This window comes from Bombina bombina, chromosome 2 (assembly GCF_027579735.1).
Source record: "Bombina bombina isolate aBomBom1 chromosome 2, aBomBom1.pri, whole genome shotgun sequence".
In the NCBI taxonomy this organism is placed as follows: Eukaryota; Metazoa; Chordata; class Amphibia; order Anura; family Bombinatoridae; genus Bombina; species Bombina bombina.
Window position 1 is genome coordinate 966,722,666 of NC_069500.1, and position 16,995 is coordinate 966,739,660.

The 16,995-nt window shown below is 40.9% G+C and overlaps 1 protein-coding gene across 1 annotated transcript in view; it reads left to right on the forward strand.

Annotated features, from left to right (window-relative positions):
- LOC128649909 (complement C3-like) overlaps positions 1-16,995 on the forward strand; it is an 80,602-nt gene that overhangs the window by 59,267 nt on the left and 4,340 nt on the right. The window contains exon 7 of the mRNA XM_053703459.1: positions 13,410-13,542. Within this exon, the coding sequence (XP_053559434.1) occupies positions 13,410-13,542 (133 nt within the window). The remainder of the gene's footprint in view (positions 1-13,409; positions 13,543-16,995) is intronic.

Here is a 16,995-nt window from a genome sequence, read left to right on the forward strand (position 1 = left end):
CTTTGGAGTGACTCCGATAAGCCTGTCGTTGTCAACCCTAAAGAATCTAGTAAACTTTATAAATACTAGGATTCCTCTGTGGAAGTTTTTCCTATTCCAGACTGTGCTAAGAGATTGTTCACAGGAATGGGAAAAGTCAGGGATTCCTTTTTCCCCGTCTCCTGTCTTTTAAAAGATGTTTCCTGTCGCTGTCTCATTAAATATCATGGAGCACAGTGCCTAAGTAGTAGGGGCCATTTCTACTCTTAGAGAACTACGATCCCTATAGAGGATAGCTGTTCTTTCAGGATCAATGGACTAAGCTGGAAGCTTACATGGAAATTTGTATTGCCACTGTGTCAAGTGTAGCATCTTATTTGTGCAACGCCTTGTCTGATCCCATTTTGGTAGGGACTCCTTTGGAGAAGATTCAGAACAGAATTAAGGCTCGTAAGCTAGCTAATTATTTTATTTCTGATGCTACCATGCAAGTCTTTAAGCCAGGAGCCAAGATATCTGTCTTCGCTGTGCTAGCCCACAGGGCGTTGTGGCTATATCCTTGGTCAGTGGATTTTCCCATGAGTCCAATCTTTTGGTGCTTCCTTACAAGGGTAAGACCTTGTTGGGTTCTGATCAGAAAGGAATATTTCTGATATTATGGGTAAAAAAGGGTCTTTTCTACCATAAGACAAAATAAATAGACCTGAAGGAGTTTGCCCCCAATCTGGGATCGGACCAAGTGGGGGGCTGAATCTTTCTGTCTTCAAACATGGATATGAGATGTCCCAGATAGGCTTCGAACATAGTATCTCAGGGATACTAAATAGAATTCATACCTCCTCCCAGAGGCAGGTTCCTCTCAATTTATCTGTAGGCCAGATAACAGTGAGGCATTTTTGAAGTGCATTGAGAACTCTCTTCTCTGTGAGTGATAGTTCCAGTTCCTGTAAGGGAACAGGGTCTAGGATTCTATTAATTCCTGTTCGTGGTTCCCGAAAATGAGGGAATTGTTCATCCTACTCTAGACCTAAAGTGTCTCGTCAAGTTTTCTCAGGGTACCGCCCTTCAAAATGGAAACCATTGGTTCCTTTTTTTTTTTTTTTTTTCTTTGGTCCAAGAGGGTCAGTTCATGATGACCATAGACCTGGAGGATGCGTATCTTTAAGTTCCTGAGATTTGCCTTTCTGTCAAACTCTTTCAGTTTGTGGCTCTTCCCTTTGGCCTTGCCACGGCTTCCAGAGGGGGCTATCTTGGCAATGATAAGGTTTTGGGGAATTGCTATGGTGTCCTTCCTGGATGACATAATGGTTCAGGCGCCATCTTTTCAACAAGCAAGTTCTCATAAAGAGATCTTGTTGTCTTTCTTCATCCCCACGGATGGGAAGTGTATCTGGAAATGAGTTCCCTTGTTCCAGCTACAGGGGTAGTTTTTCTTAGGGACCATAATAGTTTCCCTATCCCTGAAAATATTTCTGACAGAGGTCAGAAAATCAAAGATTCCTTTCTCTTGCCTTTCTCTGCAGTCTACTGTTCAGCCTTTGGTGGCTTAATGTATGGAGGTAATTGGTCTGATGGTCGCTTCATTGGACATCATTCCCCTTGTTTGATTCCATCTGAGAGTTAAGCTGTTACTCATGCTCAGATAGTGATCATGTGGATCTGTCTCGGGGATAGATCTAGATCGATATGGGATTTTCTCCCTTGGTGGTTTTCTCAGGACCAGCTGTCTCAGGGCACAGGCTTCCGGAGACCTTCCTGGGTAATAGTGACCACGGACGCCAGCTTGTTGGGCTGGGGATTGTGGTCTTGGGAGGAGTCTGCTCTCTCCATAACCATCTTGGATTTGAGAGTGATCTACAATGTTCTAATGACTTGGCCTCAGTTGTCTTTAGCCCGGGTTACCAAGTTCTAGTTGGACAGTTTCATCTCAGTGGTTTACATCAACCACCTGGGAGAAACCTGGAGTTCCTCAACCATGATGGAGGTGGCGTGGATTGTTCAGTGGGCGGACGCTAACAATTGCTGTCTATCTACTATCCCCTTCCAGGAGTGGATACTGGGAGAGCGGACTTCTTGAGCAGTCAGACATTTCTTTCTAGGGAGTTGGCGCTCCTCCCAGAGGTGTTCTCCAGTTTAACCCTCAAATGGGGGGTGCTGGAGTTGGATCAGATGGCAGTACACCAAGCTTCCAAGGTCCATTTAAAGGTCAAGAGATCAGGAGGCTGCCCTGATTCTCTGGCGTTTCCTTGGGTTTTCAGTCTGACATACCTGTTTCCTCAATTTGCTCTCCTTCCATGAGTCATTGCTCATATCTAATGGGAGAGAGCATCGGTAATTGTCATAGTTCCTGCATGGTCTTGCAGGATCTAGCATGCAGATCTAGTGGAAACGTAATTTCTTCCACTTCGGAGGATTTTTCTGAGGAAGGACATTCTAACTCAGGGTCTTTTCTTTTATCCAAATCTCGTTTCTCTGATGCTGACTGCTTGGAGATTAAACAAAGTTGGGTTTTTCTTCCTAAAGTGGTTTCAGATAGAAATATTTATCAGGAAATTATTGTTCCTTCTCTATGTCCTAAGGAACGTTTGTTGCACAACCTGGATGTTGTGCATGCTCTGAAATTCTACCTACTGGCGACCAAGGATTTTTGCCAGTCCACTGCCCTGTTTGTTTCTCAGGAAAACGTAAGGGTCAGAAAGCTACTTCTCTTTCTTTATGGTTGAGAAGTATAATTCGTTTTGCTTATGAGACTGCTGGTCAGCAGCCTCCTGAGAGAATTACAGCTCATTTCACGAGGGCTGTTTCTTCTTCTGGGCTTTCAACAATGAAGCTTCTGTGGAACAGATTTGCAAGGCTGCAACTAGGTCTTCTCTGCATACTTTTTCTAAATTTTACAAATTTGATACTTTTGCCTCGGTTGAGGCTTCTTTTGGAAAAAAGGTTCTTCAAGCGATGGTGCCTTCTGTTTAGGTATGCCTGTCTTGTTATCCCTCCCTAGTCATCTGTGTCCTCTAGCTTGGGTATTGGTTTCCAACAGTAATTGAGGACGTCGTGGACTCACCATATCTTAGGAAAGAAAACAAAATGTATGCTTACCTAATAAATTTATTTCTTTCCGGATATGGTGAATCCACCACCCCACCCTTTTTATTAAGGCAGTTATTTTTTACTAAACTTCAGGCACCTCTACACCTTTGTATTTTTCCTTTTTCCATTTCCCTTCGGTTGAATGACTGGGGTTTGTGGGAAGGGAAGTGATACTTAACAGCTTTGCTGTGGTGCTCTTTGCCTCCTTCTGCTGGCCAGGAGAGATATTCCCAACAGTAATTGAGGACGTTGTGGACTCACCATATCCGTAAATAAATACATTTATCAGGTAAGCATACATTTCGTTTGTTTGTTTTTTTAAATCTCAGGTTCCCTGAAACATAGTTAAAGGGACATGAAACCAAAAATTAATCAAATAGATCATGTAATTTTAAACAACTTTCCAATGCACTTCCTTTATCAAATTTGCTTAATTTTTCTTGTATCCTTTGTTGAAGCAGCAGCAATGCACTACTGGGAGCTAGCTGAACACATCTGGAGAACCAATGAAACATTTTTGTTCAGCTACCAATCAGCAGCTAGCTCCCGGTAATGCATTGCTGCTACTGAGCCTACCTAGATATGCTTTTTAACTAAGGATACCAAGAGAATAAAGCAAATTAGATAATAGAAGTACATTTTAAAGTTGTTTAAAATCACATGCTCTGAATCACAGAAAATTATTTTGGGTTTCATGTCTTTATAAAGCTGCTATAAAAAGCAGTCTACACTGAATGAGTTCACAACATCTTGATAGAGGTAATGGAGGCTTGACTTTGTTATAGTAGAAACAGTGTTAATTTGACAGTTCAACCTTAGTATTTGCGGGGCCCTGAGCAAGATACATTTGCTCCTCAGCCCAGTGCTCTCATTCCGCTCCCCTGACCTTCGTCTGGCCCATCCTGTGCCATCATTCAGTGATAACTATATAGAGAATAACACAAACTATTAGACCACTTGATACCATAAACACTTCTCATAAACTAAATACAACATATACATTGCACCATCTCATAACAGCCCCACTGACATTGCGGGGCCCCCAAAAAGCAGGGCCCTGGACAGGTTCCCCTCTCGCCCTGCCCAAAAGGCATGCCTGCGGCAATTAGACATCCATAGCCCAAAGTATAAACTTAAAAACACTTCACTTTATCATCTTCTTAACAGCATAAAGAAACATAGTCCACAGTGTAGTGAGGTTGCATCAACCCCTCGGCCAAACATCTGACCAGTTTTGCACTGTGGTGCTTTGTAAAAGATTTGTTTGGCAGACTCACTACCCCATAGACCAGGGTTCTTCAAACTTTTTTCCCCAAGACCCATTGAAATGATACCACATACCTCCACAACCCTATTTTTATGGTTGGCTTGAAAACTTCTGAAGTAATATACAACAAGTTTGCTGCAATTTTTGGCAAAGTGACTAATATGTGTGCATACTTTAATCCTGTTTGTAGTCAAAATTTAGAGTGTTCTAAAAGGTAATAGCACTCATACAACACACCCTTATACAACACACACACACTCATTCTCATATAAAACACACATATCACACTTGAACAACACACACACCACACGCGCTCTCCTACAACACACACACACACACACACACGTTGCAACCCAGTAAACATGGTGTTGCTACACAGTAATGGGTCCTGACCCGTGGTTTAAAGAACCCTGCCATAGACTATGTTTCCTCTTTACGCTGTTAAGAAGACAATAAGGTTACGTTTTTTTATGTTTATACTTTGGGCTATGGATGTGTAACTGCAACTGCCAGATTAACACTGATTGCATTTCAACAAAGACAAGTCTCCATTACCTATTTCAAGATGTTTTAAATCACATTTCTGTTGCACTCTTAACAACTGGTAGTCAAACATATCCATTAACTTCTGTGAAGATTCTAGTTTTTATTATTAGTGTATGATATTGTATGTATCTTGCATCAAATACAATTAGAAAATGCATCATAACATAGTATAAAGTAGTATTTGTGTAGTAGGTGTGGGTTTATAAAGAGATTTTCATCTACAACTACCAGGTTACCAGCAAACAACATTGTGTCAGCTTGTTAAATGTAATTACAGGCTAGCTAAGAAATTATACTTGGCCATAAAACTTAAAGGGACATGGGGGCCTATTTATCAAGCTCTGTATGGAGATTGATGCCCCCGGTTTAAAGCTCGCCAGAAACACAAGTTATGAAGGAGCGGTCTAAAGATCCATAGCTGATCCATAACCTGTCCGCCTGCTCTGAGGCGGCGGACAGACATAGTCAGAAATCAACCCGATCCAATACGATCGGGTTCATTGACATCCCCTGCTAGCGGCCGGTGGGCCGCGAATCTGCAGGGTGTAATGATAAATGCTGAGAGCGTATGCTGTCGGCATTTATCGATGTGCAGCGGACATGATCCGCAATATCGGATCATGTCCGCTTGCATCATGATAAATAGGCCCCATGGTATTTACAATTAAACCATGATTCAAAGACAGCACATAATTAAAAAAATAAGTACTTACTTATTTTTTCAAAATTACCTAATTCTCTTGATATTCTTTGTTGAAACCTTTCTATGAGGAGCATATTTTGGTAGGCACATTCCTTGAGCACTATGTGTTATAAATATTGTTCCAAAAGAAAGAGGTTAATTTTCATAACAGAATTAAACTGGAAGCTAAAAAAGGAAATTTATACTTACCTGATAAATTTATTTATTTTACGATATTACGAGTCCACCGATTTCATCCTTACTTGTGGGATTTATCCTCCTGCTGACAGGAAGTGGCAAAGAGCACCACAGCAGAGCTGTATATATAGCTCCTCCCTTCCCTCCCAACCCAGTCATTCGACCGAAGTTAGGAAGAGAAAGGAAAAGCTAAAGGTGCAGAGGTGACTAAAGTTTAATAAAAAATAAATATATACCTGTCTTAAAAATGACAGGGTGGGCCGTGGACTCGTCATATCGTAAAAGAAATAAATTTATCAGGTAAGCATAAATTTCCTTTTCTTTTACAAAGATATGACGAGTCCATGGATTTCATCCTTACCTGTGGGATACCAATACCAAAGCTATAGGACACGGATGAAAGGGAGGGACAAGACAGGAACCTAAACGGAAGGCACCACTGCTTGAAGAACCTTTCTCCCAAAACCAGCCTCAGAAGAAGCCAAAGTATCAAATTTGTAAAATTTAGAAAAAGTGTGAAGAGACGACCAAGTCTCAGCCTTGCAAATCTGTTCAACAGAAGCATTGTTTTTAAATGCCCATGAGGAAGCCACAGCCCTAGTGGAATGAGCCGTAATTCTTTCAGGAGGCTGCCGTCCAGCAGTCTCATATGCCAAACGGATGATACTCTTCAGCCAAAGGAAAGAGAGGTAGCCGTAGCTTTCTGGCCCCTACGCCTTCCAGAAAAAACAACAAATAAAGAAGAAGATTGACGAAATTCTTTAGTCGCCTGCAAGTAAAACTTCAGGGCATGGACCACGTCCAAGTTATGTAACAGACGCTCCTTCTTAGAAGAAGGATTAGGACATAACGAAGGAACCACAATTTCCTGATTAATATTCTTTTTTGAAACAACCTTAGGAAGGAACCCAGGTTTGGTACGTAGAACCACCTTATCAGAATGAAAGATAAGATAAGGCGATTCACATTGTAATGCTGAAAGCTCAGAAACTCTACGAGCAGAAGAAATAACAACCAAAAAAAAAACTTTCCAAGATAATAACTTAATATCTATGGAATGCATGGGCTCAAATGGAACCCCTTGAAGAACACTAAGAACTAAATTCAAACTCCAGGGTGGAGCAATTGGTCTGAACACAGGCTTGATTCTGGTCAGAGCCTGACAAAAGGACTGAACGTCTGGAACATCTGCCAAACGTTAGTGTAGTAAAATAGACAAAGCAGAGATTTGTCCCTTTAAGGAACTTGCTGATAACCCTTTCTCCAATCCCTCTTGGAGAAAAGACAAAAGTCTGGGAATCCTAATTCTACTCCATGAGTAGCCCTTGGATTCGCACCAATAAAGATATTTGCGCCATATCTTATGGTAGATCTTTCTAGTAACAGGCTTACGTGCCTCAATCAAAGTATCAATGACCGAGTCAGAGAACCCATGCTTAGATAAAATCAAGCGTTCAATATCCATGCAGTCAGTTGCAGAGAAACTAAATTTGGATGTTGAAAAGGTCCCTGAATTAGCAGGTCCTGCCTCAATGGAAGCCTCCATGGTGGTAGAGAGGACCGTGTAATAATTTCCGAGATTCTCTTAGGAACCGGAAAAACATCAGAGTAAGTAGGAACCTCTAAGTATTTGTCCATCTTACACAATTTCTCTGGCGGAATCACAATAGAATCACAATCATCCAGAGTCGCTAAAACCTCCCGAAGCAACAGGCAGAGGTGTTCAAGTTTAAATCTAAAGGACACTGTGTCCGTATCCTTCTGAGGTAACACACTTCCCGAATCAGAAAGTTCCCCCTCAGACAGAAATTCCCTGACTCCCACTTCAGATCCCTGAGAGGGTACATCAGAAACAGCTACTAAAGCATCAGAGGTCGTAGCATTCTCATGGCCGTCTGACCTGCTACGTTTGCCCTGTAACACAGGCAGTTTAGATAAAACCTCTGTAAGGGTATTTGACATAACTGCAGCCATATCCTGCAGAGTAAATTAGTTAGACGCGGTTGAGGAACCCTGCGTCGCTTGAGTGGGCGTTAAAGGCTGTGACGCTTGGGAAGAATTTGGCGGTATACTCTGATTCTCTTCAGCTTGAGAATAATCCTTAGACACATCTTCTTTACATAAAATGTGTGCTTTACATTGTACAGCCCTCTCTGTGCATGAGGAACACAAAACTAGAGGAGGTTCAACAGTGGCATTTAAACACATAGAGCAAGGAGTTTCATCCTCCGAGTCAGACATGTTAAACAGACTAGCAAGATAAACAATAGTCGTATACTGATAATAATGAGCACTAAATGCAAATAGGGCAAAATAAACCAGAAGAAAAAACTTACTGCGCCTTTAAATTTTAAAGCGTAACTATTTTTCTGATATCTGCAATAAGTTGTTAGGGACAGATGATGATATTTTAATGTGCCCCAACTATCTTATAAGTATTGCACCCACTTGCAAAAACCTGTAATAACCACTTTAAACAGTTTTTTATTTAGCAACAAAAAATAAGCCTCTGCACCACGCGCCTACCTGCCCCCGGAATACACTGGTTATCTTTCGACAGAGGTGATACAGATGTAGGCCTGAACCGGAGCCCTGATCTCTGATACTACTTGATCTGAAAACTGCTGCGCATCTGAGCGCGCGAAAACAAGCCCCGCCCACCATGGGCATCATGTAACTTTAACTAAGGCCCGCATGGGTCGCCGTAAAACAATATAATAAATATGTCGTTTTCACAAAAAAATGCCATGTGCACATCAAAAACACAGTTTCCTCAAACCAGTTTATAAATTATAAAAGTCCACCGCAACTCCCAGCGTCCGGCCCTAAACAAGCCCCAATAGGTATTTGTATGATAAATAAAAAATACAAATAATACCAAGGGATTTCAGGTACACCATCCTTATATTAGTGTATACTGCTTACCCTTCCCCATATAGGGGAAATGTCAGTCTGTTCTGTTACATCAAGTCTCTCCAGAAAACAAAAGACTGAACATACCTTAAAGTTGCTTGTAGCAAAGCACCGGTCACCACACTGAAGATCTTCTTAAACTACCTCCAGATGAGTTGTGGGAACCAACATGGATCTTAGGAATAACAGCTAAGATCATCGACATCAGGGTAGGAATTAAGCTGTTTTCAATTGACAAATTCCCCCTGAGGAAAATTGTACTCACTGGCACCATTTTAAAATAAAAAAATTCTTGATTGAAGAAAATAAAACTAACACCTCACTTTACCTCTTCCTAGTACTAACATAGGCAAAGAGAATGACTGGGTTGGGAGGGAAGGGAGGAGCTATATATATACAGCTCTGCTGTGGTGCTCTTTGCCACTTCCTGTCAGCAGGAGGATAAATTCCACAAGTAAGGATGAAATCCGTGGACTCGTCATATCTTTGTAAAAAAAAAAAAAGTTGTACACACTTACTTGAATCATGAAAGTTTAATTTTGACTCCCATGTCCTATAAAAGGGACATATTACCCATATGCTAAACCACTTGAAAATAATGCAGCATAAAAAACAAGCAAAAAGAGCCAAATTTAAGCTTAAAAAGTGTTATAGTTGAGAAATGCATTCTGCATCAGTTAGACATGTAAACAATTTTAAAGGGGATATTTAAAGCAACAGTACACCCAAAAACTCAAATTCTTAAAAAGTGCATAAGAGAGTATTTAAGTACAGTATAATCTCTAGATTTGTGACAACCATGGTACATAGATTGTGTATAGCCACCAAGACCACAGGAAGGTAAATAAAAACAATTACCTTTAACAACTTCCATTTCTCAGCACAGCAGCACTGCAGGCTGCATCTGAGAAACTGGTCCATCTGATGAACTGTGAGAACATTCCAAAAATCTGCAAGGAGTAGCCCAGGACATTGTCAGATAAATCCACACTTTGTCTGTTGGGGGGGGGGGCTGTGACGTCTCCACACTTAGAGAAGATTCATAGTGCCTGGTTAATCAGCAAACCTGTAAATTACATGTTTAAAACGCTGCTAATTGCCTATACCAACTATTTGATTTGTAGCATTTTGCTATCGATGCACTATTTCAAACTTCACAAACTCCCCTTTTCCTCTTTCTGACCACCATCTCCTCACTTGCAACATCACATCCCTCCGTACAACTCTCCCTCCTTTTACTCCTCACACCAAACGTTACAGAAGCATTATGTCATTAGATCAGCAACAGCTTGCTAATTCCCTCAAACCTCTCCTCTCATCCATCTCCTCCTTTTCCTGCCCTGACCAATCTATCTGCCACTATAATTCCACCCTTACATCAGTCCTTGACAATCTGGCCCCTCTTACCATAGCTCGGAAATCACATACTCATCCTCAGCCCTGGCATACTCCTCTGACACAGTACCTACGTAGATGTTCTTGTAATGCTGAGCGGCATTACAGTGGAGAAAATTACAGTGGAGGAAATCTCAGAGTTCAGCTGAATTTCTTCACTACAAGTTCATCTTCAACTCCTACTATTCTGCCCTTAATCTTTATAAACAACATTACTTCTCGTCTCTTATCTCTACTCTTTCTTCAAACCCAAAACTCTGTTCTTCACTTTCAATACTCTTCTCCGTCCACCCCAACCTCCTAATACTACTGTCAGCTGAAGATTTTGCCAGCCAATTCAATAACAAAATCGACTTCATCAGAAAAGAAATCAGCTCTCAACATACTTGCATTCTTTCTCTCACCCCCTCAAAAGCTTGCAATCAACCACAACCCACATAACCATACATTTAGCTCTTTCTCCCCTGTTACTGAGGAAGAAGTTTCTGCACTTATACTGTGCTCTCACCTCACTACCTGTCCCCTTGACCCTATCCCCTCACAGCTACTCCCCTCCCTCTCTTCTACCCTTACCCCTATACTAACACACATTTTCAACCTTTCCCTCATCTCTGAAACATGCACTGGTCACACCTATCCTCACAAAACCTTCTTTCGATCCAACTCCCCATCCAACTACCACCGTATTTCCCTACTCCCTCTTGCCTCAAAGCTTCTCAAAAAGCTAGTATATGCACGCATATCCAATTTCCTTACATCAAACTCCCTCCTTGACCCACTGCAATCTGGATTTCGTCCCCATCACTCCACAGAGACAGCAATCGTTAAGGTTACCAACGACCTACTTACAGCAAAATCAAAATGACACTTCTCTCTGCTTATCCTCCTTGATCTGTCCGCAGCCTTTGATACTGTTGACCACCCTCTTTTTCTCCAAACTCTTCAATCCTTTGGCATTTGTGACACAGCCCTTCTCTTGCTACCTGTCTAACTGTACATTTAGTGTAGCCTTATCTGGGGCTTCCTCTGCCCCGTCACCACTACTGTTCGGGTACCGCAAGGCTCTGTCCTCGGTCCCCTTCGCTTCTCAATCTACACGTCATCATTAGGTTCCCTAATAAAGTTCCACGGGGTTTCAATATCCTCTATATGCCGACGACACCCAAATCTACTTTTCTGCACTAGACCTATCTCCTTCCTTGCTAGCCCATGTCACTAACTGTCTTTCTCACATCTCTTCCAGGATGTCCTCTCACTACCTTAAGCTAAATCTCTCCAAAACTGAGCTCTTTATTTCCCCCCCTTCTTCCAAAATCACCACCCCCAATTTCTCTATAACTGTCGAGAACTCCATCATTACCCCTACCCTGCATGCCCGATGTCTTGGGGTCACATTTGACTCAGATCTTTCTTTCACTCCTCACATTCAGTCCTTGGCTAAATCCTGCCGCTTCCACCTTAAAAACATCTCTAAAATGAGACATTTCCTTACACAAGACACAACTAAGATTTTACTCCCCTCTCTCATCCTTTCCCGCCTTGACTACTGCAATTCTGTCCTCTCTGGTCTCCCTAGCTGCCGCTTAGCTCCTTTACAATCCATAATGAATGCCTCTGCCAGGCTCATCTTCCTTACAGGTCGCTCTTCATTTACTGCACCTCTCTGCCAATCTGCCTTCACTGGCTTCCTCTTGCCTCCAGAACTTAAAGGGCAACTAAACCCAAAATCTTTCTTTCATGATTCAGATAGAGAATAGAAATTTAAACAACTTTACAATTTACTTCTATTATTTATTTTGCTTCATTTTTTAGATATCCTTAGTTGAAGAAAAAGCAATGCACATGGTGAGCCAATCACACAAGGCTTCTATGTGCAGCAACCAATCAGCAGCTACTGAGCATATCTAGATATGCTTTTCAGCAAAGAATATCAAGAGAATAAAACAAATTAGATAATAGAAGTAAATTAGAAAGATGTTTAAAATTGTATTCTCTTTCTAAATCATGAAAGAAAAAATGTGGGTTTCATGTCCCTTTAACACAAAATTCTGACTCTGACATACAAGGCCCTCAACTGCACTGCTCCCCTCTATATCTCAGACCTTGTCTCTAGATACTCTCCCTCCCATCCCCTTCGTTCTGCTTATGGCCTCCTACTCTCCTCCTCTGATGTTACCTCCTCACACTCCCGTTTACAGGACTTCTCCAGACTGGTTCCCATCTTGTGGAACTCTCTGCCTCACTCCACAAGACTCTCCCCTAGTTTTGAAAGCTTCAAGCGCTCACTAAAGACTCTACTGTTCAGGGATGCATACAACCTACACTAACCTTTCTTTATAGCAGTTCCTCTCCTCCATTGCTATCCCCTTGAACCCCTTAGCATGTAAGCCTAAGACCCCAGCTGTTTGTAGTTAACCTTCTTAAGAGCTGACTACAACAGTGCGACTCTTGGAAGGGCCCTCTACCCATTTGATCCCTATAAATGTTTCCTTGTATACCGTCTATTTTTATAGCGCTGCTGAATCTGTTGACGCTCTAAAAATAATCGATAATTATAATAAGTAGCATATGCAGGTTAAAACATTTTCTTTTTTTGGTGTTTTTTTAATGTCCCTTTAAGACACAAAATGTGTCTTTTAAAATTACAAACATAAGAAATAATGTGTAAAAGGAAATGTAAAACCAAACTCACATCCACGATTCCAAGTTAATAAAATATGTAACTGAAATGTAAAAATATGATTATAATCTGTTTAATAATATCGGCACCCTCAGTGAATTGTTCCATTGTTTAAATTTACTCCCCCCCCCCCCCCTTCATCTACAGGCAAGTCATTGTTTTAAAGGGATATGAAGCCCAAGAAATGTATTTCATGATTCAGACAGAGCATGCAATTTTTTAAAAAAATTCCAATTTACTTCTATTATCAAATTTGATTTATTCTCATTGTGTTCTTTATTGAAGATACACCTAGATAGATGTCTGGAGCACTACATGGCATGGATTAGTGCTCTTGCAAATGGATAACATTCTAGCAAAACTGCTGCCATATAGTGTTCCAGACATGTGCACGTTCCTAAACTTATGTTCCTGCTTTTAAACAAAAGATACCAAGAGAACAAAGAAAATTTGATAATAGAAGTATATTAGACAATTGTTTGAAATTGCATGCTGTATATAAATTGTGAAAGAAAAAGTGTGGTTTTCATGTGCCTTTAAGGTTTTGTTTTTTCAGAAAAAAAGATTTATCGTTTGTTTACTCATAATTTCTAGATCTTCTCTATCAGAACAAAGGCATTTGAATCAGTTGGGCTCCATTGTTATTGTTTTTTTAATTGCAGAAGATGAAAATGACCATGGAATTGAAAAGCATTTTATTTCTCACACGGCCTGCAGAGAATCACTTAAGCTAGAGGTTAACAAGAAGTATCTCATAATGAGCTACTCTTCTGACTTATGGCCACTATCTACAGAGTAAGTATCATTCATGCTTGGAAACTTTTCAAAAATATTTGTACTTCCATTAGAGACTACAAAAAAGTAATCTGCCTCTCTAGAAAAATATTTAACCCCTTCCCACCATAAGGATTTTCTATGCTGTCCTAACAGCGCTGGGCTTTAGCGCCATTAGGACTGCATAGAATGTCCTAACAGCTTCTGTGTCCTGCTCCCCCTCCATTGCCTCCTGAGCACTGGATCCGGTTCAGCATTAAGGAGTGAGTGGGATCATTGTTACAACTGTGTCTGCTTCCTCTCTTCCCTCACTGTCATCTGAGGGAGAGAGGAAGGCAGCTCAGTGTGTTAGTGTGTCCCACAGTGTGTGTGCTGCCTTCTAAATATATATATTTCCTATGAAAGAAAGCACTCACAGGACTTCTTAGTAGTGGGTTAACCAAAAGGCCCTTCCAAGAGGCTGGATTTACTACAAGAGGGATTTTATATATATATATATATATATATATATATATATATATATATATATATATATATACTGTATATATATATATATATATATATATATATATATATATATATATATATATATATATATATATATATTTATATAAATCTTTTTTTGCTGCTGATCACAGTGGTTCTACTGTAATCAGCCTGTTAGTACTGTGATCAGTGCTGATCAATAGTATTGTTTTTTTGAGGGGGGTTATATTACTTGCTGTTAACCCCTTCCCTTCAGTTTTTAAGTTGAACAATTTCCTACTGTTCCTGATATAAAAAAATAAATAAAAAATATGAGGAATACGGGAGTGGGAATAGGGGTGGTAATTGGGAGTGAAGTGGGAATTGGTGTAAGGTTAGGAATAAATAAAAAATCCCCTATGGCAGTGCCATTCTTGCCCAAAATTTAGGGAATGAAACCCTCTCTGCTTTATCTGATAGCACAACCCTTACGGCATCAGATATAGAGCCCCTGAGTGATGTATCTAGTGATTGTGCTCTCTGCCTTCTACCAACTAAAAGGAGGTGTCCAGCAACATATGAATAAAATTGGCTACCCTTAAATTTAACTGCCCCTGAAATACCCCTATTTACTTTGACTCCTGGCATCACAACTAATGTTGTAATATTTGAGCCAATAAATTATCTCTCCCTGTTTCTGACAGATACCATGTTTGAGCATATAGTTGCTCAAACAAATTTATATGCCAGCCAGTATCTGTCAGAGAATCCAGTCTCAGTATATCAGAAAAAATACCTGGAACCCCACTGACATATATGAAATTAACCCCTTAGTGACCAGAGCACTTTTCCATTTTCTGTCCGTTTGGGACCAAGGCTATTTTTACATTTTTGCGGTGTTTGTGTTTAGCTGTAATTTTCTTCTTACTCATTTACTGTACCCACACATATTATATACCGTTTTTCTCGCCATTAAATGGACTTTCTAAAGATACCATTATTTTCATCATATCTTATAATTTACTATAAAAAAAATTATAAAATATGAGGAAAAAAACACACTTTTTCTAACTTTGACCCCCAAAATCTGTTACATATCTAAAACCACCAAAAAACACCCATGCTAAATAGTTTCTAAATTTTGTCCTGAGTTTAGAAATACCCAATGTTTACATGTTCTTTGCTTTTTTTGCAAGTTATAGGGCCATAAATACAAGTAGCACTTTGCTATTTCCAAACCATTTTTTTCCAAAATTAGCGCTAGTTACATTAGAACACTGATATCTTTCAGGAATCCCTGAATATCCCTTGACATGTATATATTTTTTTTTAGTAGACATCCCAAAGTATTGATCTAGGCCAATTTTGGTATATTTCATACCACCATTTCACCGCCAAATGCGATCAAATACAAAAAATTGTTCACTTTTTCACAATTTTTTTCACAAACTTTAGGTTTCTCACTGAAATCATTTACAAACAGCTTGTGCAATTATGGCATAAATGGTTGTAAATTCTTCTCTGGGATCCCCTTTGTTCAGAAATAGCACACATATATGGCTTTGGCGTTGCTTTTTGGTAATTAGAAGGCCGCTAAATGCCACTGCGCACCACAAGTGTATCATGCCCAGCAGTTAAGGGGTTAATTAGGGAGCTTTTAGGGAGCTTGTAGGGTTAATTTTAGCTTTAGTGTAGTGTAGTAGACAACCCCAAGTATTGATCTAGGCACATTTTGGTATATTTCATGCCACCATTTCACCGCCAAATGCGATCAAATTAAAAAAAACGTAAAATTTTTCACAATTTTAGGTTTCTCACTGAAATCATTTACAAACAGCTTGTGCAATTATGGCACAAATGGTTGTAAATGCTTGTCTGGGATCCCCTTTGTTCAGAAATAGCAGACATATATGACTTTGGCGTTGCTTTCTGGTAATTAGAAGGCCACTAAATCCTGTTGCGCCTCACACGTGTATTATGGCTAGCAGTGAAAGGGTTAATTAGGGAGTTTGTAGTGAGCTTGCAGGGTTAATTTTAGCTTTAGTGTAGAGATCAGCCTCCCATCTGACACATCCCACCCCCTGATCCCTCCCAAACAGCTCCCTTCCCTCCCCCACCCCACAATTGTCCCCGCCATCTTAAGTACTGGCAGAAAGTCTGCCAGTACTAAAATAAAAGGGTTTTTAAAAAAAAATGAAATTTTATTTAGCATATTTACATATGCTACTGTGTAGGATCCCCCCCTTAGCCCCCAACCTCCCTGATCCCCCCCAAAACCGCTCTCTAACCCTCCCCTCTGCCTTATTGGGGGCCATCTTGGGTACTGGCAGCTGTCTGCCAGTACCCAGTTTACAATAAAAAGTGCTTTTTTTGGGGTTTTTTGTTTTTTTCTGTAGTGTAGCTTCCCCCCCCCCCACCCCCCACCCCCCACAGACAAACCCCCACCACCTTGCTGATTGTTTAAATTTTATTTTTTATTATATTTTTTATTTCCCCATTTTCTGCAGTGTAGCGGTTCCCACCCGCTCCCTCCCCGTGCACGCGCCCGCGCGCGCCCGTGTGCGCCCCCAGCCACCCCCGCCCACGATCCCGCCCCCCTTCAGATCCACATGGCCATCATGGCCGCCACCCGCCTCCCGGTCCGGCTCCCACCCACCAACGCAGGTAGCCACCGATCTCCGGTGCAGAGAGGGCCACAGAGTGGCTCTCTCTGCACCGGATGACTTAAAAAGGTTATTGCAGGATGCCTCCATATCGAGGCATCACTGCAATAACCGGAAAGCAGCTGGAAGCGAGCAGGATCGCTTCCAGCTGCTTTCCACACTGAGGACGTGCAGGGTACGTTCTCAGGCATTAACTGCCTTTTTTCTGAGGACGTACCCTGCACGTCCTCAGTCGTTAAGGGGTTAAAAAGTTTTGAGCCCTAAATTTGGTAATGGGGATTGTGTAGAAACCCAGCATACGTTCCTACTGGATCCAAAACCCCATCCTCGCTACCCCTCTTTTCCC